This window comes from Colobus angolensis, unplaced genomic scaffold, assembly GCF_000951035.1.
Source record: "Colobus angolensis palliatus isolate OR3802 unplaced genomic scaffold, Cang.pa_1.0 Scaffold21, whole genome shotgun sequence".
Lineage (NCBI taxonomy): Eukaryota > Metazoa > Chordata > Mammalia > Primates > Cercopithecidae > Colobus > Colobus angolensis.
The window spans coordinates 1,222,017-1,241,406 of record NW_012115266.1 but is presented as its reverse complement, the minus strand read 5'-3'; the positions used below and the strand labels follow the sequence as shown (position 1 = coordinate 1,241,406).

Sequence of the window (19,390 nt, the reverse complement as noted above, 5' to 3'; positions counted from 1 at the left end):
GGGCAGAGCTGGGATCGCTTCCGTGTCGCTTCCTGATCCCGACCAGCCGAGCGGAGGGGCCCTCGCCCAGCCGTGGGCAACCCCGAGGGAACCGGCCCCCTGCGGCAGGCAGGCGCCTTCCGTGTGCCCAGGCGGGCCCAGACCCCATACTTCCCGAGGGTCGCCTGATTGACTCAGAGAAGGCAGCACTTTGATTTTTCCCGTTTCTTCTGGGAAAAGCAGAGGCTCAGAGAGAGGCGTTACCCTACCCAAGGTCACACAGCCAGTAAGTGGCAGAAGTGGGATTCGAACCAGCTGGGAGCTAGGAGTCCTTTCTTTGTAGGGTGCCTTTCCCGGTCCCACCTCCTGTGGGGCTGGGGTGGTCCCTCAGACAGTGACGGCTTCCCCACCTTGCTCTCTGCCAGCCCAGAGTCCCCTCCCCACTCCCTCCTGCCCTTCCGGTTTTTGTCCTGGTCTGAAGATTGCTGAATCCCTCCGAGGGTGGGGTGCATCCGCCCCTCGCTGACACCAGGGGAATTAGGTTCTGGATTGGAGGTGGAAGGACCTTAGCTTCACTTTATAGATGAGGAAACTGAGGCCCAGAGAGGCCCTGAGACCTGCCCAAGGTCACAGCCCTCTGTTCTGGTGCGGCTGCTGCTGGAATCACTCTGAGAATTCACACCTGGCTGCTTCCCTCTCTGGCCTCTCTTTCCTTCTTTCCTCCTGTGTCTGGAAGGAACTGGGTTGGAATATTGGTGCCACCCACTGTTGGTGGCATATGCCCATCCATGGAGTAATGCGGGGCCAACGAGGGGACCCTGACAAGAGATGAAAAACCAGAGACTGAGGTGGCCACCCTGTCTGCTCACCTCAGAAGCTGCCTCCAGGACGTTCTTCAGGTGTTTCCTGGCACCAGTCAGAACGGAGATCTGCAGGGAGCAGCTCTGGCAGGCCCTTTGATGAGACGTCCAGCATATGGCAGCGTTCAGGGAACACATACTTTGTGTCTAGGGGTCTGGGCGCCTTTCTGGGGCTACCCTGGCTGTGTGGCCTTAGCAGTTGCTTAACCTTTCTGTTTTTTTTTTTTTTTTTTCCAAGACGGAGTAACACTTTGTCACCTGGGCTGGAGTGCAGTGGTGCGGTCTCGGCTCACTGCAGCCTCCACCTGCTGGGTTGAAGCAATTCTCCTGCTTTAGCCTCCCAAGTAGCTGGGACTACAGGCGCCCGCCACCACGCCTGGCTGATGTTTGTATTTTTAGTAGAGATGGGGTTTCACCATGTTGGCCAGGCTGGGCTCAAACTCCTGATCTCAGGTGATCTGCCTGCCTCGGCCTCCCAAAGTGGTGGGATTACAGGCGTGAGCCACCGTGCCTGGCCCTGCTTAACCTTTCTGCATCTCAGTAAAAGGGAGATAATACTAGGGACTGCCTTGTGGGCATTGTGAGGATTCAGAGAGCATCCAGAGTTTGTCCTCAGCACGGGGCCTGATGGACAGGGGTGGGGGCCAGTGGCCATCCTGGGTAAGCACCGTGATCGTTGCAGGTCCTGGCCCTGGCAGGTGAGACCTGCTCTGCTGGGCAGTGTGGCTGATGAGAGGAGGCTCTCAGGGAGCGCTCTTTGTCCCTAGGCTGTGGCCTCAGCCAGGGCTTCTGAGAACGTGGACAGGACGCTCTGTGTTCCGAATCTCCTTGGCCAGGGTCCCCAGCAAGACTGGTAGACTATGGAGCCGTGGAGACTCCGAAAGTCTCATTCAGTCTCCGTGCCGGACCCTGTGCCAGACTCTGAAATGAAGGCCCTGTGCTCTGCTTCGCAAGTCCTGTGGTTGGTCTCTTGCCAACGGGTGGTGGGGGGCTGCTGCTGTGGGCGCCCCGAGGACCCCAGTGGACCCTGCTGTCAGGTCCTTTTGACTTAGCCCCACCTGACGGGGCCGGGGTCAAAGGTTGAGGACAGTTGTTTTCTGTTGTTTCTGGGTCAGAAAATCATACTTTTACTGATTATCAAAAAAGAGGACAAGGGATTACAATGCTGTAGAGGCTTTCAGAGTAACTGAGTGCTTATGAAGGGCTCACTTAGCAAAGTACTCTAGCTATGGTAAGTCATTCAGTCTGTACTTAGCTCCTACTGGGTGGGGGTCCACGAAGACCTGGAGCACCGAGAGGTTAAGGGACTTGCCCAGGGTCACACAGGATGCTGGTCAGGACCCTACACAGGTTGTGCAGCCTGGAGCCTGGAGCAAGAGGGGAGCGGGAGCTCAGACCTGGATGTTGCGGGGCAGAGGCTTGGGTTAGGAAGCTGTGTCAAGGCCTGGTGTGCTGGATGCAGCGTCTCAGCCCCTGTTGTCCTCTGTGCCCTGCAGAACCCTCCAGCCCCGGTAGGGTGATGGTGTGCGGACAGGTGATTGCCCTCCAGGGTAATGAGCTCAGGGCGGGGTGAGCTGCCCCAAGGGAGTTCCTGGACCCATACACTGGGGGATGGTGCTCCTGGCAGAAGCAGCAACCTGAGTAAAGGGTTGGAGGCTTTGGAGAGCATGGCCTTGGCAGAGCCAAGTTCAGAATGAGTGGCACAGTGGGTTGAAAGACAGGAGAGGGGCGGGCCGGCAAATGTGGGAACCTGCTGTGCCAGGCCAGGGTGGAGTGTGGGCCTGGAATAGTGGGGACCCGGGGGAAGCTGTGATGTGCTTCTGAGTGTTTGGAGCAAGATTCTCAGGCTGTTGCAGGGTGAAACGGAGGATGGCCAGACCCAGAATTTTATAAGCCAGCAACCAAAAAGCCAGGCGAAATGGAACCACAAGTGCGGGATGGTTCCAGGGGTGCCCACCACTATTGGCTCGGGTTGGCTGGCCTGGTTGGTTTGAGCACTTCCCATGGTCCTGGGGCTAGAGTGAGCCCTGGAACTCGGCAGCTTGTCTCTTGTCTAAGAAACTTGTATCACTAGATCTCTCCTGGTAGAGATTCTATCTTCTCCCAGGGAATTTGGTAAGGTGGGGCCTTTCAGATCACCTGCCCCCCCAGGCTCCCCTCGGGCTGTTCATTTATTCATGGGATAAATCAGCTTTGAGTCCTGTGTGCTGGAGTTTTGGGCTCTGCAGATACAGCAGGGAACAAAACAGTGTGGCTTCTGTTCACAGCGATCCCAGGATGTGCTCAGGGGACATAAACAGTAGCCACTTTCAGAGCTTCCCTGGGGAGACATTCGGCTGTCCTCAGGGTGGGTCTTGTGGCTGTGCACGTGGGTACCAAAGCCGCAGGGAGGGAAGGCTCTTGCTTCCGGCAGTGCAGCAGGGCCAGGCAGAGCCAGTGGGGTTCCGGTCTCTTGCCTCTGTCTGGGACCCCCACATCTCTAATCCGTCCGGGGCCCAGCTGCCTCTACCTCATGCCCCCAAGCAGGAGCCCCGAGGACAGGCGCAGCTGCCTCCCTAGGGATAGCCAACAGAGTGGGCGGGTCATGGCCTGGACCTCTGCCTGGGGACCAGGACCTCCCGAGGCCTCTGCTGCTGCCTCCTGTGTCACCACATTGTCTTGGTGCAGCTGTGGGCCCCAAGGGGCCAGGTGTAAAAGCCAAGTCTCAACTGAAAAGGCAGCTGCTTCGCCCTCTTCCCGGGCTGGGAAGTGTCAGCCTCTCCGGGTTCCTCAGTTGCTTCGGGTTGAGTGTTCTTTCTCCCTTGGCCTGCTGAGGAGCAGCTCTGCAGCGAGGCCACAGAGGTGGCATGTGCCTGCGATGCAGGTGGGTGGCCCGGGCCTCCTGCAGTGGCTCAGTGACTGACCAGGTGTGCCTGCTGGCTGCTCTATGGCGGGCGAGAGGCTTGTGAGCAGGCCAGGGGGCTGGGCCTTGGCTTCTGTGCCGCCTGACTTTTCCTGAAGGCCCCTCCTAGTCAGGAGCCACTACTGCCTTTGCCCAGGCCTGTCGGGAGGCTCCACCCTGCTTGTGCTGTTGGTAAAGGCGGGCGGCCACCCTTCACTACAGAAGGCACCGGCAAATGCTGGGGGACTCGGGCGTTCCCAAAGCTCTGACCCTGGGAGTGATTTGGGTGGGCTTGCCTGGGCCCATGGGCCGGGACAGTGAGGGGACGGAACCTGGGTAGCTCTCACGAAGCCTCATGGCGGTGCCTTCGGGTTCTAGATGCCAGTTCTTCCTGTTGGTGTTGAATCTAAGGTCTAGTTTGATGGGGGTGGGTGGGACACTGGGTGCAGTGTCCTGGCTCATGAAGGCTATGCAGGAGCCAGGGTCAGGCCAAGCAGAAGAGGGGTGACAGCAGCCCCGTGTACCGAGCATGCTTGGGGAGTGTGGCAGGGGGCTCTTGCCTTCCTGCGTTGCACCTCCCAGTACCCTCTGGGGAGCTGAGTGGGTGGCTGTGAATAGCCCCACTTGGCAGAGGAGGAGCCAGCCACAGCCTTCCTGCTAGCACGTGGAGGAGCCGGGCTCTGAACCCCGAGTCTGGTGCTGGGGCCCTGCAGGACGCGCTGCTTCTCACGGGCTTGCTGGATGTGTGTGCTGTAGGTGGCGCCGCCGTGCCCTGGGCCTGCCCTGCGCACGTGATGCCGAGGCACTTACCTGGTTTGGTCCCTGCCCCGGGCAGGCACTTGCAGCCCCACTGCCGGGTGGAGTCATCTCTTTACACATGGCCTTGGGAGGAACTGCAGCCAGCATCTTTCCTCGATCCCGGGTGTCCTGGAGGGTAAAGCCATGTCATCCTGCTCGGTCACCTGATGTCCCCCTCTGCCTGCAGGTGCCGCGGCCAGGTGGGACCTCTGCATTGATCAGGCTGTGGTCTTCATCGAAGATGCTATTCAGGTCGGTGGCACCTGCTCCCTGTGGCCTGACCTGGGGGGTGGCCACCCTCCAACTGGCTCGCCCCTCCAGGGGTGACTGACTGGGGCCAAGGCCTCCGTTGCTGGACTGTAGGTTAAGAGAACTGAGGGCGGAGCCTCTGGGCACGGCTCTCCGTCAGTCCCCGGAGGACTTGTTTTCTGCATCCTGGATGCATTTGCTGCTTTGATGCACTGTGTTCCGAGGCCTGTTGGGGACCACCCCATTCTAGGTCCTGGGTGGGTGGGGGTGTCTTGGAGGATGGCACGGCTGCACGGGGCGTGGGACGGTCAGCCTTGCACAGAGAAGAGAGAGCCTCACGGGCAGACACAGGCATGGCCGTGCCCTCAGCAAGTGTTCCCTGAGCGTTTGCTCACACACCCACCCGCCCTGGGTGTGTGGCCTGTGAGGTCTTGTGTGTTGGGCAAACCTAATGGTTTTTGATGGTGTGGGCCTGCTGGGTCAGGGCCGGCCACATCCACACGCTGAAGCGTCCCCTGTGATCCACAGCCTGAGACTTGGGCCTGTCTCATGTGTGGTGTGGGGCTGGGGTGACGGCCCACCCTGTCATGCCTCATGTGACTTTTTGCTTCCAGTACCGCTCCATCAATCACCGGGTGGATGCCAGCTCGATGTGGCTTTACCGACGATATTACTCGAACGTATGCCAACGGTGAGAACGCACCCATGTGGAACTCAGGGTTCCTGCCGGCTTGTGTGGTGGGGGAGGCTGGCCCCTACCTGGGGATCACCTGGTCTCAGGGTCCAGGCAGGCTCCCCGTTACATAGATAGGGCGGTTACCATCGTCCTCTCTGGAAAGGAGACGGCCTGTGATGGAAGGTTCCTTCGACAACGAGGGTTCCTTTCTGGAATGCTGGGGTTAGCCCTCGGCAATGGAGCTTTGAGCAGGTTCGTGATCTCCCCAGTCACGAGTGTCCACGCTCAGGCAGCGCCAGCTCCCGCGCTTCGGACCTGGGAAGCTCCTGATCAGCCTCTGGGCCCCGAGGGCTGCCGAATCCTGCGTTTTCATGTTTCTGTTCCCTTTTCAGGACTTTGAGCTTCACCATCTTCTTGATCCTGTTTTTGGCTTTTATCGAGACCCCATCCTCGCTCACCAGCACGGCGGACGTGCGCTATCGCGCTGCCCCCTGGGAGCCGCCCTGCGGCCTGACCGAGAGTGTCGAGGTGCTCTGCCTGCTGGTCTTTGCGGCCGACCTCTCTGTGAAGGTGAGGCGGGCGCCAGGCCCTCTACGTGCTGCCCCCGCCTCCCAGTGCCTGGCCGCTGCTGTCCTGGTTTATTGCTGATTCTCTGGAGCGAGCTGCCTTTTCCCCAGACTTTGTACTTTGACCCTGTGAAGAAGGCACACTTTCTTGGACCAGCAAGCGCCTGAGGCAGAGGCTGTGTCAGCTGCCCTCCCTCCCCACCATGCAAACGCGGTGTGCCGTCAGCTCTCCTCCCTCCCCACCATGCAAACTGAGGCCAGTGTGCCCTCGTGGGTGGCGCAGGCTGGCAGGGCCTCTGAGAACGGTCCAGGGCCTGTAGTGCTGCTGTGAGGAGAGGTCCCAGGTGAATAAGTGAGGCCCAGGTGGTCCCTCCTCAAGGCTCACCCTGCCACCCCAAAGAGAAGAGGTGAGGAGGCGGGCATGGGGCAGAAAGGGGTTTCTTGTGCACACAGCAGCTGCTGCACATTTGACTCTGGATTCTGCCTGTGACACATCCTTCTAGAAGCTGGAGGTGGGGCTTTGGTGCTCACCTAAGCTTCTGAGCCTCGTCAGAGCCTTGGTGACTTTCCAGGGAGGTGCAGGCTACGTGTTCTATTTTTGTCAAACAGTGATTCCAGTGGCGCGGTCTCAGGAGCCCCCACATCCCTGCCCATGGTGTTAGATCAGGCCCTGGCTGCAGCCTTCCTCAGCGCCAGCCCTGCCACTCCTTAGCCTTGGGCTCACGTGGCCTCCCGGTTGCGTGGGGCCTCTGCCCGGCGCTGCCCTGTAGTCCCTTGTGGGCAGGGCGGGCTGTGTGCTGACCAAGGGTTGTGGCTGGATGCTGGGGTGTGTGATTGCAGGCCCTGGGCAGTTTCTCATTTCTTCCTTTTTAGCTCCTCATGTGGTTAGCAGGTCTGGGGGTTTTTCAGCTGGAACTGAAACTGGCAAGAGGTTGTTAATAGCGGTTTTTGAATGGTTGGTGTGTTTGAGATGTGTCAGAAGGTGAGAGAGGGCACATCAGCAAGCCGTGACCTCTGGGGGCTGTCTTTTATTTAATTAAATTAATTAATTAATTAATTAATTAATTAATTTTTTGAGACAGAATCTCGCTCTGTTGCCCAGGCTGGAGTGCAGTGGCGTGATCTTGGCTCACTTCAACCTCCCCCTCCTGGGTTCAGGCAATTCTCCTGCCTCAGCCTCCCCAGCAGTTGGGACTACAGGCGCGTGCCACCACGCCTGGCTTATTTTTTGTATTTTTAGTAGAGACGGGGTTTCACCATGTTAGCCAGGATGGTCTCGATCTCCTGACCTCATGATCTGCCTGCCTCGGCCTCCCAAAGTGCTGGGATTACAGGCATAATCTGCGCCCAGCCGTCTTATTTATTTATTTTTGAGACAGAGTCTCGGTCTGTCGCCCAGGCTAGGGTGCTGTGGCATGATCTCAGCTCACTGCAACCTTTGCCTCCTGGGTTCAAGTGTTTCTCCTGCCTCAGCCTCCCAAGTAGCTGGGATTACAGGTGCCTGCCACCATGCCCAGCTGATTTTTCTATTTTTGGTGGAGGCAGGGTTTCACCATGTTGGCCAGGCTGGTCTCAAACTCCTGACCCTGAGTGATCTGCCTGCCTTGGCCTCCCAAAGTGCTGGGATTATAGGTGTGAGCCACCGCCCTCTGGGGACTTTCTTGATGGTGGGAAATGGCAGTTAGGTAAGGGGAAGAACAGACCAGACCTCACTTCCCAAACTGTCTTGCTGTAGCGGCAGAGACCTGCCCACTGAGCCGGTCCTCTTCTAGACTTCTCCAGAATGCATTCCGTGTCTTAGCCTGCACAAGGTGGTTGGTTGCATAGGCAGAACAGGCAGGAGCCTCCTGTTACTGATGAGGACCCCAGGTTAGAGAGCTTCGGTGCTGCTTGAGGCTGCACAGTGAGTCCCTAGCAGGCTTGGGTGGGAGCTTGGACCTCCTGACCGCTGCTCAGCATCCGGTGGGGACCACACTGTTGTGGGGGCGCACCCTGCTCTGGTCGTCTGGTCCCTGCCCTGCGCACCATCATTCTCTGGCTGCAGGGCCAGTGTGTGGGGCTGCTTGCTGCTCACCCGCCCGTCTCTCTTGCAGGGTTACCTGTTTGGGTGGGCCCATTTCCAGAAGAACCTTTGGTTGCTGGGCTACCTCGTGGTGCTGGTGGTGTCTCTGGTGGACTGGACTGTGTCCCTGAGTCTCGTGTGTCATGAGGTAGGTGGTGAGGCGGCCCTGAGACAAGCGGAGAGCTCTGGGGGTGGTGTGGGTGCAAGGCCCACAGGGATACTGGGATGGAGCCCTGAGCCCGCCAGCCATCCTGCCCACCCGCCCAGCACTGCCTACCTCCCAGGGCACTTCTTCACTCATTGGCCGGGGAGCCTTGTTCCCGTCTTGCAGATGAAGGCCTGGAGGGCTGGACAGGCACAGGGTTCTTCCTGGCTCACCCTGTTGGTGAGGGCGGACCTGGGAGTGAGCTCCAGGGCTCTGGCCTCCCAGCTCTCCACTTCCTAGCTGAAGGCCTCGTCCGCCCAGCGCCCAATGAGAGCGCTACACCAGGGCCTCACCATGCCCCGTAGTCACAGGCCCCAAGCTCTGGGAGGCCTGACAGTGAGAAAGCCCCTCACCCAGCCACGCTCAGCTCTTTCCACCGCAGCGTCTCGGTTTCCCCTCAGAGCACCCAGAAGCCCCGCCTGGGCTTTGGGAGAACAGAGCTGGAAGAGGTGGGTGCGGAGTCAGCAGGATCCACTGGGTCTTGTCGGGAAGCAGAGCCCCCGCAGGTGCCCTGTGGAGAGAATGAACCGAGGGCCTTAAATAGGCGGCAGAAAGCAACAGTGAAAGCAGCCCAGTGGAACCCAGAACCGCCGGAGCAGCCCCACCCCTGGGCAGGGCACACGGGGGAGAGATGGGGTTGTTAGCACCTGGAGGCCCAGGGGAGGGGCCCATAGAGCTGGGACCTTGCCCTCTGCCCTCTGGAGGGGGTGCTACCCGGTGGGCGCTGGTGCCTCCCAGAAGCTCAGTGAGGTTGGTCCCAGCAGTGCTGATGGGGAGGCTGGGAAGCTGTGGGTGCAGCCGATAGGAGCAGCCTAGTGAGTGGTCTCCTGTCTCCGCCTGCCCCAGGGCCCTGCTGGCAGGACCTGGTGGGGAGTAGCCGCTGAAGAGAGCTGGAATGGGCGGCGTCGCGGCCACAGCGCGGCAGAGCGGAAGGGTGGCTGGAGGGCGGCCCGCTGTGCTGCTGTGGGGCCTCCGTGGCCGCCTCCTTCCTGTCTCCCTGACCCGGCAGCGTCCCGAAGCCTCCTCCCTGCACAGGAAGAGCCTCTCCCGTGACTGCCCCAGCAAGGGGAGCGGGGACGGCCCTCCCACCGCCATTTCTGAGTTACGGTCGTGGTAGCTGTATCATGTTTTGTAACTTATAGGCTAAATTGTAAGCCACACCAAGAATCCTTATATGAAAATAGGATGGGGAAGGAGACAGGAAAAAGCGACACAGGTCTACGTTACAAGCAAGGAAGAAAACAAATAAAGGCCTGTTTTTGTACCTGGCCGTGGGCCCTTCCTGGATCTCTTCTGCCACCTGCTCTGTGCTCCCTTCACCTCCGCCAGCCCCCCAGCTGGCCCAGGCTTTTTACCTGGCACAGGGACTGGACCTTCCTCCCTGTGGGGCCCGAGTCCTTGGTGGTCCTGCCTTTGGAAGGCTGGAGTTCTCTGCTAACTTTTCCTATGGGACATAGGAGTAAGAGGTGCCCCAGAGGACCCCCACCCAGCCCTCCCTGCTGTTCTCAGTGTTAGCGGCCAGCCTGCCCACTCACCCTGCTGGCACAGCAGCCCTCTTCTCATGAACAAGCTATGGTCCAGACCACTGGCACCAGCGTGTGTCCTGGTGGAAGCATCCCCACCTTGGGAGGGGTTATTTCCAGACCAGGGACCCAGAATGGGCGAGGTGGGAGGTGGAAAGCTGGCCATCCCCCTGGGCCTCTTCACCATGTTCACTCCCGTTGCCCTTGTCTGGGTCCCAGTGGGTCCTCGCTGGGGAGAGACAGCCCTGCCCAGTTGCCTCCGTTTCAGAGCCTGTGCTGTGCCCTGTGACCCTAAGCCGACAGCATTGCTGAGTCTTCCTAAGGCTCTGGGACCCTTCCCGCAGCCAGCTACTGTGGGGCCGTGCCAGGGCTGCCCCAGCTCTTCCACTGGAAGCGGTATTTGCAGGGCTGTGAGTGGGACATAGTGCCCCACTGAGTTCATTCCCCAGGTTCTGGGATGTGCTGGCAGAGACATTGGGGGCAGGGCAGGCAGATTCATAACCTGCACGCCTGTCTGTCCCGGGAGGGCGGATGAGTGCTGGTTGTGGGCAAGGGCCCCTCTGTTGCTGGGGGCTGTCTTGGGCCGGTGCCGGGCTCTGCCTCTGGCTGAGCGGCTGTGCTGTTGGCACCAGACATAGCCTCCGTGTCTGTCGTGGTGGCCGATTTGTGTGTGGTGGAGGGAGTTAGGAGCAGGGTGGCTGAGGGAAGAGGCCCAGCTGCATCCACAGGATGCCTCGTCCTGGCCAGAGAGCCTTCTCTCCGCGGTGCCCACGGTGGGCGTTCGTGTGGGGCCTCAGCTCCTCACGCCACGTGCCGTGCAGAGCAGCTTGTTCAGAGCAGCTTGTTCAGAGCAGCCAGTCCACGTGCTTCCTCCCATACCTCGTCCCCAGTCTTCCACCCTTCTCTTTCCACGCCCCTGTCTTCCACCTGGGAATGTCCCCTTTCCAGTCCACGCAGGGGACCGCCCACTGCAGAGCTTTGCCTTCCGCAGCATCCGTGCGGCGCTTTCTCGATGGAGGCTGAAATGCGCGTGTGCGTTTCTGGCTGGACCGGCCGTCACTCAGCACGTCTGCAAACCAGGCCTGAGGTTTTCCTCTGTGGCCAGCTGTCCAGTCATACAGAACTCCCACAGGCACTGGGCGGCTTGCAGGGAGGACCGGGTGCCCCCAGCCTTGTGGCCAGGGGGGCTGGATAACACCTGGGCTGCCGGTCACTGTTGGATTTTGCTCATTCACTTTGTCTTTGCCAGGGCTGTTTGGACGTGGTTTGTCTTCAAAACCTTGGGTCTGAGGGTCCCAGGGGCTTGACTGGCATTGTGGTTGGTTGTCCTTGAAGGCTGGTCACCTGGATGTACCTTCCCGTCCTCATAGAGGCCTCACGGCCCCAGCTGTCAAGGGAAGGTCCTCAGGGTTGGGCTGTTGCGTCTGGGGAAGCTGTGCTGTGGTCTGTGTCTGACTACAAGTGAGGGTGCAAGTTCCTAGGCAGGGGAGGGGAGCCAGCAGCACCTTCAGTGTCTGCTTGGCCTGTAGAGGGGCTGAGAGAAGCCTCTGTTATCAGGCCCTAAGACCAGAGTTTCCAGCCAGTGGGCAGTGAGTGGGTTCCGGGTGAGCTGGGCGCACAGGGCGGGAGCCAGAGCCCTGAGCCGTTCTCTGTTCACCGCTGTTCCCTTGGCCTTCTCAGTCTTGCGCCAGGCCCTGGGGGCCCTTTTGAGGGTGATGGTTCACTTGGAGTGAGTGCTGGGGATCAGTCACTTGCAGACGTTCTGGAGGGCCTGCTGTGCTGCTGCTGGGGGGACCGTGGTGAACAGAATGGGCAGGTCTCTTGTCCTCTGAGACCCCCTTCGGAGTGACAGAGAGACTGCCAGCACACAGAAGTGCCGGGTGCAGAGTGTGATTCCCGAGTGTGGTGGGTGCCGTGCCGGAGAGGAGCCCGGCAGCCCTGGCAGAGGTGGCGTTCTGCAGGTTGGCAGGGGGCTGAGCCGGCCGGCTGGGCAGAGACTGGCGGCTGGAGGGCCGCGGCCTCTGAGGCCTGGGAAGGGGCTGGACTGACTGGCCGGGCCTGCTCTGTGGACCCTGGAGGCCATGGGCAGAGCCGTGGGCAGCTCTCGGAGTGTTTTGGTTTTGTGCAAGGAGCTGACAGCTCTGCGCTTCTAAAACAAGGTACTGATGAGGATGCGAGACTGCAGCTGAGAGCGTGGATTTGAGATTGACAGGCGCCAAAGTGTAAACATGATACTCACGGGACTGCATCCAGGTGTGAGGCAGAGAGGAGGTGGGGGCAGGGTGCCCAGCACAGGCGGATCGGGCAGTGCAGGGGCCCACAGGGCAGCCGGGAGCACCAAGGTAGCTGTGTCTGGTGCCGAGGGCACCAGGCAGGATGGGAAGGTTATCATGGGGACCCCCAGGTGGGTCCCAGTGGCCAGGAGGGGAGGATGGGCTGGGACAGGAGCAGGGGAGGTGGGTGAATAGAGGGGAGGGCAGGGAAACGTGGCATGATGGAAGCTGTGAGAAACTGGTGTGTGGTGGTTGGAGCAGGAGGTGGTGATTGAACCAACACTGAGAAGGCTGGGGTGGGTTGACAGGACTGTGGGTGGGCACTTCTGTCCTCACAGAAGGAAGGCAGGGAAGGAAGATGGGGATACCTGTGAGAGTGTGTGTGTGTGGGTGTGAGTGTGTGTGTGAGTCTGTTTTGCATGGCCATAAAGCAAGACCTGAGGCTGAGTATTAATAGAGAAGGAGTTTATTTGGCTCACGGCTCTGTAGGCTGCATGGGAAGCATGGTGCTGGCGTCTGCTTCTGGTGAGGCCTCAGGAAGGGTCCACTCATGGCAGAAGGAGACGGGGAGCAGGTGTGTCACATGGCGAGAAGCCTGCAGACTCCTTTTAACAACCAGATCTCTCGCGAGCCTTCACCTGAAGTCATTACCGCAGGGAGGGTGCCAGGCTGTTCACGAGATATCCACCCCATGACCTAGACCCCTCCCGCTAGGTCCCGCCTCCAACACGGGAAGTCAAATTCAACGTGAGATTTGGAGGGGACGCAGGTTCACGCCGTGTGAGGGTTGGGTGTGGGAGCAGTGAGGCTGGAGGGCGCTGTGTGAGTGTGGGCGTGTGGCGGTGGGGCTCCTGGGAGCAGGGTCTGTGTCTGGGAGGGGAAGGCAGGGGCATGAGGGGAGGCGGATTGAAGGTTGAGGGGTGAGGAGGCGGGGATGGCACCCTGAGAGGCCAGGTGTGCTGGGCAAGGCAGGAGGGTCCCCAGGGAGGCATGGGGCCACCACCCTTCCAACTGTGTCCTGGGTGGGCAGAGGGGAGGAGGACCTCGGACAGGGATGGGGACAGGTGTTAGGACTGGGGAGCCTGTGTGCGCAGCGCCCAGGAGTTGGGAGATGGGCAAGGGGGAGGCCTGCGACGGGGAAGGACTGTGGATCATGCGGCCTGGAACAGGTCTCAAGGCCAGCTCTGGAGCCAGGCCTTCCACTCCGAGCTCAGTGACTGTGGATTGGCCCCCAGGGCACCGGGGTCTCTGAACTGTGTGCCCACCTGGGATGGCCGGTGGGGGTGGAGCTAAGCACTCTACGTGGTTCTCAGCTGCCCGGATCTCTTCCAGCCTCTGCGCATCCGCCGGCTCCTCCGCCCCTTCTTCCTGCTGCAGAACTCCTCTCTGATGAAGAAGACCTTGAAGTGCATCCACTGGTCGCTGCCGGAAATGGCCAGGTGGGCCCTTAGTGCCCCGGGCTCGTAGGGTTGGGAAGGGGCTCTCTGCCCCAGGCCATGTGGTTGCGGGCGGGGCCCATCGGAGTCTCACCTTGGACTGCCTGCTCCGCATCCCTGGCTGGCTGGTGACTGTGTGGGGAGGCTGCTGGGGGGGCGTTTGGGGTCTCAGTGGTTCCGACAGTTCCCCAGAGGCCTCCCAGCAGCCTTCGACCTAGGCCGGGGGCTGCAGACACTGTGGCCCCAGCTCAAAGGCTGTGAGTCCCCTGGGCACTCCCTCCGATGGGTCTCCTCTTGTGCCCTCTGTCCCCACTGTGGCTGTGCCTTGCCTCACCCCTCTCCTGTCCCGTCCCACTCACGGTGTCTGCACGTTGCCAGCCTAGACTTCATAAAGCCGAGCTGCTCCGGACGGCACCCCTGCTTGGAAGCCCTCGTGGCTCTTGTTGCCACTAGAAGCGTGGGGCTCTCTCCCTGCGCCCCAGGCCCAGCCTCCACCCACCTCAGCTCACCCGGTCCCGATGCCCTGTCACCCTCTGCTCTTGCCAGTGGCAACGCTGCCCGAGTCCCTAGTGGCTCCCGTGCCGACCCCTCACCCTCTGGCTCAGGTGGGTGGACGTGGTCTCCCCTCTGAGAGCCCTGGGCCCTTGGATGCTGTCTCAGCTGGGCCCCCTGGGTTTCATGTGTCACTGTCAAAGAAGGGACCCTGCCAGGGCAGGACCAGGCCTTTCCTCTGGGCCCGATGAGCTGAGCATGAGGCAAGGCCCTCGGGGAGAGGAGGACTCAGCTGCTGCAGACTCCTGGGCGCTCCTGTCACCGAGCCCCGCAGGCAGATCAGGTGTCCCTGGGTCCTGCCTGCCCGCCCGCCTGGCCCAGGCTGAGTGCTACGCTCTCCCCCAGCGTCGGGCTGCTGCTGGCCATCCACCTGTGCCTCTTCACCATGTTCGGGATGCTGCTGTTCGCCGGTGGGAAGGTAGGGCACCCGCGGCCAGGGTCTGGGGATGGGGCTGCTGGGGATGGTGTCTATGCTGTGACTAACAGAAGGGCTGGGCCGGTGTCTGCTGACTTGGCTTGACCCATGTGCAAACTCTGTCCAGTAGTTAGCGGTGGCCCATCAGGGGTCCAGGCGCCTGCCTTCGGGTGGCCACAGTGCTCCACCACCCCACTGCCCGGACACCTGTCTGTCCTGGGGTCTCCTGGGCTCAGGGCCACTTGTCCTCTGTCCTGGCTGCCCCTCTCCCACCCTCCCCTGCTCCCTCCCATCCTGACTCAGTTCTCCTGCCCTCCTTCCCACTTCCCCCCCTCCCTCCCTCCCTATCCCCTGTCCTCCTCCCCTCCTACCTTCCTCCCTGTCTCTGTCTCCCCACCCCTCCCCGCCCCTCCCCGCCAGGCCCTTCACTGAGGGTGGTTCCTCTGGTTTCTCCTCCAGTCCCGTTCATCCTTCCTGACAACCAGGCTTGCCCTGCACCCTCTCTGACTGCAGCCCCCCAGGCTGCGCTGGCCTATTGGGAGGGCCCTCACCTCCCACGCCCTCTCCTGCCACTAGTCTCTCCCACCATATCCTCCTCTGTGGCTGCCCGGGGCGCAGCAGCTCGTTGCTGTGTGGAGGCATCTGCCTGTCTCCCTACCCCGCTGCAGTGTTACGAGTTTATTCTCCTGTCCTGGCCGAGGGCACCATCCTCCTTGGGGCTGGGGCCACGCTGCATCTCTGCGGCTTTGTCGTGGGAGTGGACAGTGCTCAGCCTGTGCTGCTGTTCGTTTGTGGCCGCGTTGGGGTTTGCTGTGTGTTGTCCGGAAGGGGAAGGCTGAAGCCCAGGTTCTCACCCAGGGCGGAAGCAGTCAGTGAGCCCCTGTGTGTGCGTGGTGTCTGTATGTCTGTGTGCGAGTTTGTTGTCTGTGTGCGTGTGTGGTGTCTGTGTGCGTGTGTGGTGTCTGTGTGCATGCGTGGTGTCTGTGTGCGTGGCTTGTCTATATGTCTGTGTGCGTGTGTGGTGTCTGTGTGCGTGTGTGGTGTCTGTGTGCGTGGCTTGTCTATATGTCTGTGTGCGTGTGTGGTGTCTGTGTGCGTGTGTGATGTCTGTGTGCGTGGCTTGTCTGTATGTCTGTGTGCGTGTGTGGTGTCTGTGTGCGTGTGTGGTGTCTGTGTGCGTGGCTTGTCTGTATGTCTGTGTGTGTGTGTGGTGTCTTATGTGGTGTGTGGTGTGGTGTCTGTATGTCCGTGTGCTTGTGTAGTGTCTGCGTGTGTGCATGGTGTCTGTGTGCGTGTGTGGTGTCTGTATGTCTGTGTGCGTGTGTACGTGTGTGCGTGTCTCTGTGTGTATGTGTTTGTGTGCCTGTCAGGAGGGAGAGAGGATAGGGACTCTGGTGTGGATGCCCCCTTGCCAATGGCTGTGATTCAGGGGCAGCTGGGCTGTGGAGATGGAACCGGCTGACAGAATCTCAGGCCCTCCTCTGTGTGACTGTCCAGTGGCCGCTGCGGTGGCGCTGTTTCCCCGAGCCCATACCAGGTGGATGGCGTCAGTGTGGGTGCTGGAAGTGGCAACAGCGTCGGCCTTGAGGCTGGGGTGTGATCCTCCGCCCTGGAAAAGCCGAGTGTCCCGTCCTGAGGCACCGGGAAGGGCTGGCTCCTCCTCTAGGCGTGGGGTTCTGCCCCATGAAGTGGCCCTGGGGGAGCAAGGTGTGTGAGGGGTCAGAGTGCTTGTCGTGGTCTTGGCAGGAGTCTGGATCCCTGTCCGAGGCAGGACTTGAGAGGAGCATGGGATGGTGGCCAGCCTGTCCCTGCCTTCCTTCCCCGGCCATCGTGCCCTGCCAGCCTGGCCTGGGGCAGTAGCCAGGCTGTGCTTCCGGATGGCCCTGCTGGCATCCCTGGCTCCTGCTGGCTGGGTGCAGCGGCTGCCTTGCTTTAGCTACCTTTGTGAGCACGGTCGAGAGCCAGCCTGCTTGTCCTCTGCTGGCTTTGCTTGTTGTGAAGCTCCAACCTGGATTGATTTCCAAGAACCAGGGTTGGTGCTGGGGTGTGTGGTCTCCCAGCAGCCGTGATGGTACTCTCCCATTTTACAGATGTTTCTCAGGTCGGGGCTGTGGGCTGGCTCAGGTCCATCGTTGCTGGCTGTGGCAGATTGGGTGGGGGGAGCCCAGGGCTCCTCTGTGTCCCTCGCAGAGCTGTGGCTTGGGCTGGGCTGTAGGTACGGGAGGTCACGCCTAGGGTCTGCCCGAGCAGGGGTTGAACTGCAGAGGAGGAGCGTGAGGCCTGCTGGGAGGCGCAGTGTGGGGTGGGAGAAGGGCCGGGGCAGGAGAGTTCTGTCAGCTCTGTGGACCTCAGCATCTGTTAGGTGGTGTGGGTGCCAGAACCTTCCTCAGCTGACTCGAAGCCTGGCCCTGAACCTTGCTCAGTGGGCGCTTGGTAGGTTGCTTTACGTTTGGGAATGTGGTGGTTTGACTGGGTGGGAGTGGGAGTGGGGAGGCCCAGGAGGCCTGAGCCCAGCGCTCCAGTCCTGCCGTCCCCGGTGACCGCTGGAGGCCAGCCTGCCCTCCAGGCTTCGAAGGCCTCGCTCTGCTCCTCCACTCTGGCTTGGGCTGAGGCCCAGGAGGGGCCCACCTTGCTCTCCCCAGCAGGGGAGCCTGTCCCTACCCACGGCTCTGTGCCTGACAGTGCTCCCTGCCTTCTAACTTCCTCTCAGTGGCCCCTGTGCCCCCTCCCCTTAGCAGACTGTGGCATCTTCACCATCAATTAGTTCACGTGTCCTTGGGAGCCCCTGACTGGGCAGATGAGGGGACAGGGCCATTTTATAGGTGAGACCTTGCAGGCCTCGGTGCTATTGATGTGGCTCTGAGGCTGGAAGGGCGGCCTGTGTGAGAGAGAGTGGCCGTCACAGGCGCCTCCATGCCAGGGCTTGCTTGCGAGGTCTCCCCTTCGCCAGCAGCTGGGCTCGTGGCTTTGAAACGATCCCTAAGAGTTTGCTTTGTGTGCTTTGTGTGCCAAGTCCTGCTGTGCCACCGGCCCATCCAGTTCACACAACCAGTCTGGTTTGCAGGAACCACCCATCTTCCAGCCGGGCATCTTCCAGCTGGGCATCTTCCAGCTGGGCATCTTCCAGCCGGGGGTCTGGAGGCTTGATCGGCAGAGGGTGCCCATGAGCCTGGCCCCAGCGAGAGCCCCGGGCCCAGAGTCTCGAGTGGAGTTGCTTTCCGAGCAGAAACCCTGCACGTGCCAGCTGGGTTTTGTGGCTGGGAGCCCTCTCAGGAGGGAGAGAGGATAGGGACTCTGGTGTGGATGCCCCTTGCCAATGGCTGTGATTCACCACAGCCACGAGCACAGTGCCCCTGGGTCCCGTGCGTGGCCATGGGCCCTGACACACACACAGCCTCTAGAGTAGGCTTCACGAAGGGTCCAACCTATCCCACCGTGGCAGCCTGGGCCCCTCCTGCCCCTCCTGCCCCTGCCCGCCCCTGCCCGCCCCTGCCCTGTAGCCTCACTGCCCGCACAGTGCATGGCAGAATCGGCTGTGAGCAGGCGAGGTGGCCTGAGGGAGGTCACTAGGCTGGCCGAGGGCTTTTTGCTGTGGTTCTGAGCTGTCCTGCTTCCAGGCACCATGTCCGTGTGGGTGAGCGGTCTCCCTGGGTGCCCACTCTTGCGCCCTGAGATCCTGAGTTCTGTGCTGTCTGGCCATGAGCTCAGCCTGCTGGGAGGCCACAGGGAGATGCAGGCTGGGCAGTGGGTAGATGGTTCCAGCCGGTTGGGTCCGGGGCCTGGGGCTCAGCCTGTGGGGTGGGGACCCAGTGGCGCCCTGGAGCTGCCGCTTCTGCTCTCAGCAGGATGATGGGCAGGACAGGGAGAGGCTGACCTACTTCCAGAACCTGCCTGAGTCTCTGACTTCCCTCCTGGTGCTGCTGACCACGGCCAACAACCCCGATGGTGCGTGCAGGGCCAGGGAGGGACCCTGGGGGTCGGTGAGCCCAGCATGGGGGGCCGGTTTGGGCCGCTGAGCCTTAGCACCCAGCGGGAGTGTCCGAGGCCTTTTTATCGACAAGTGGAGAAGAAAGGGTGACACTTTCCTTCCTCCCCTTCTTTTCCTTTCTCTTCTTCCTTGTCTTGGTTTTCTTCTCCCTCTCCCTTCTCCCTTCTCTTTCCTTCTTTCCTTTTCTGTCTCATGCCTTTGCTTTCTTACTCCCTCCTCCCTTTTCTCTTCGTCTCCTCTTCCTCCTCGTCGTCTCACTCCTCTGAGAAGCTGAAAGTGGCTGGTGTTCTTCATAGGGTGATGATGGCAGTGGTCAGAGGGTCCCCCGGTGCCCTCCTACTGGAGGTCAGTGGTCAGAGGGTCCCCCGGTGCCCTCCTACTGGAGGTCAGTGGTCAGGGGGTCCCCCGGTGCCCTCCTACTGGAGGTCAGTGGTCAGAGGGCTCTCCCGGTGCCGTCCTGCTGGAGCTCCACACACCCACATTCCTGTGGCTGCTGAGGTTCAGCTGTGGGAGCCACGGGGCAGCAGCACGTGAGGGCCGAGGGTCTTACCAGCCACGATGCTCACCCTGTGTGATGCTGGTGGGGCCTCCGCTGCTCAGGTGCAGGTGTGGCCAGGATGAAGCCACGGTCCTGGGCTTGGCTGTGGCCCAGCCACCCTGGCTGGTACCTTTCATCTTGCGGACCCTGAGTGCTGTCTCTTGTGTCCTCTGAGTCCTAGCAGGTGACCGCAGGGGGAGCAGGACTGTCTATGGGGAGGGCTGCAGGGAGGCTGTGAGCTCTGCGCGCAGAGGGACATCCTTGGTAGGTAGGGAGTTCCCCATCCTGGAGGGTGTGCGAGCAGAGACATTCAGACAGGAAGGCAGAGATCAAATTCAGACAGGAAGGCCTCTCAGTCCTCCCAGGAGACCTCTTTTCTTTTCTCTTTT

General features: G+C 60.9%; 1 protein-coding gene across 1 annotated transcript in view; it reads left to right on the top strand.

Moving 5' to 3' along the window:
* Positions 1-4,249: 4,249 nt before the first annotated feature.
* The window catches only part of TPCN2 (two pore segment channel 2), a 34,682-nt gene continuing 19,541 nt past the window's right edge, over positions 4,250-19,390 (top strand). Inside the window, exons 1-9 of the mRNA XM_011942753.1 lie at positions 4,250-4,260; positions 4,352-4,533; positions 4,706-4,770; positions 5,382-5,458; positions 5,836-6,013; positions 8,103-8,219; positions 13,405-13,511; positions 14,406-14,478; positions 18,318-18,420. Coding sequence (XP_011798143.1) covers positions 4,250-4,260; positions 4,352-4,533; positions 4,706-4,770; positions 5,382-5,458; positions 5,836-6,013; positions 8,103-8,219; positions 13,405-13,511; positions 14,406-14,478; positions 18,318-18,420 — 913 coding nt within the window. The remainder of the gene's footprint in view (positions 4,261-4,351; positions 4,534-4,705; positions 4,771-5,381; positions 5,459-5,835; positions 6,014-8,102; positions 8,220-13,404; positions 13,512-14,405; positions 14,479-18,317; positions 18,421-19,390) is intronic.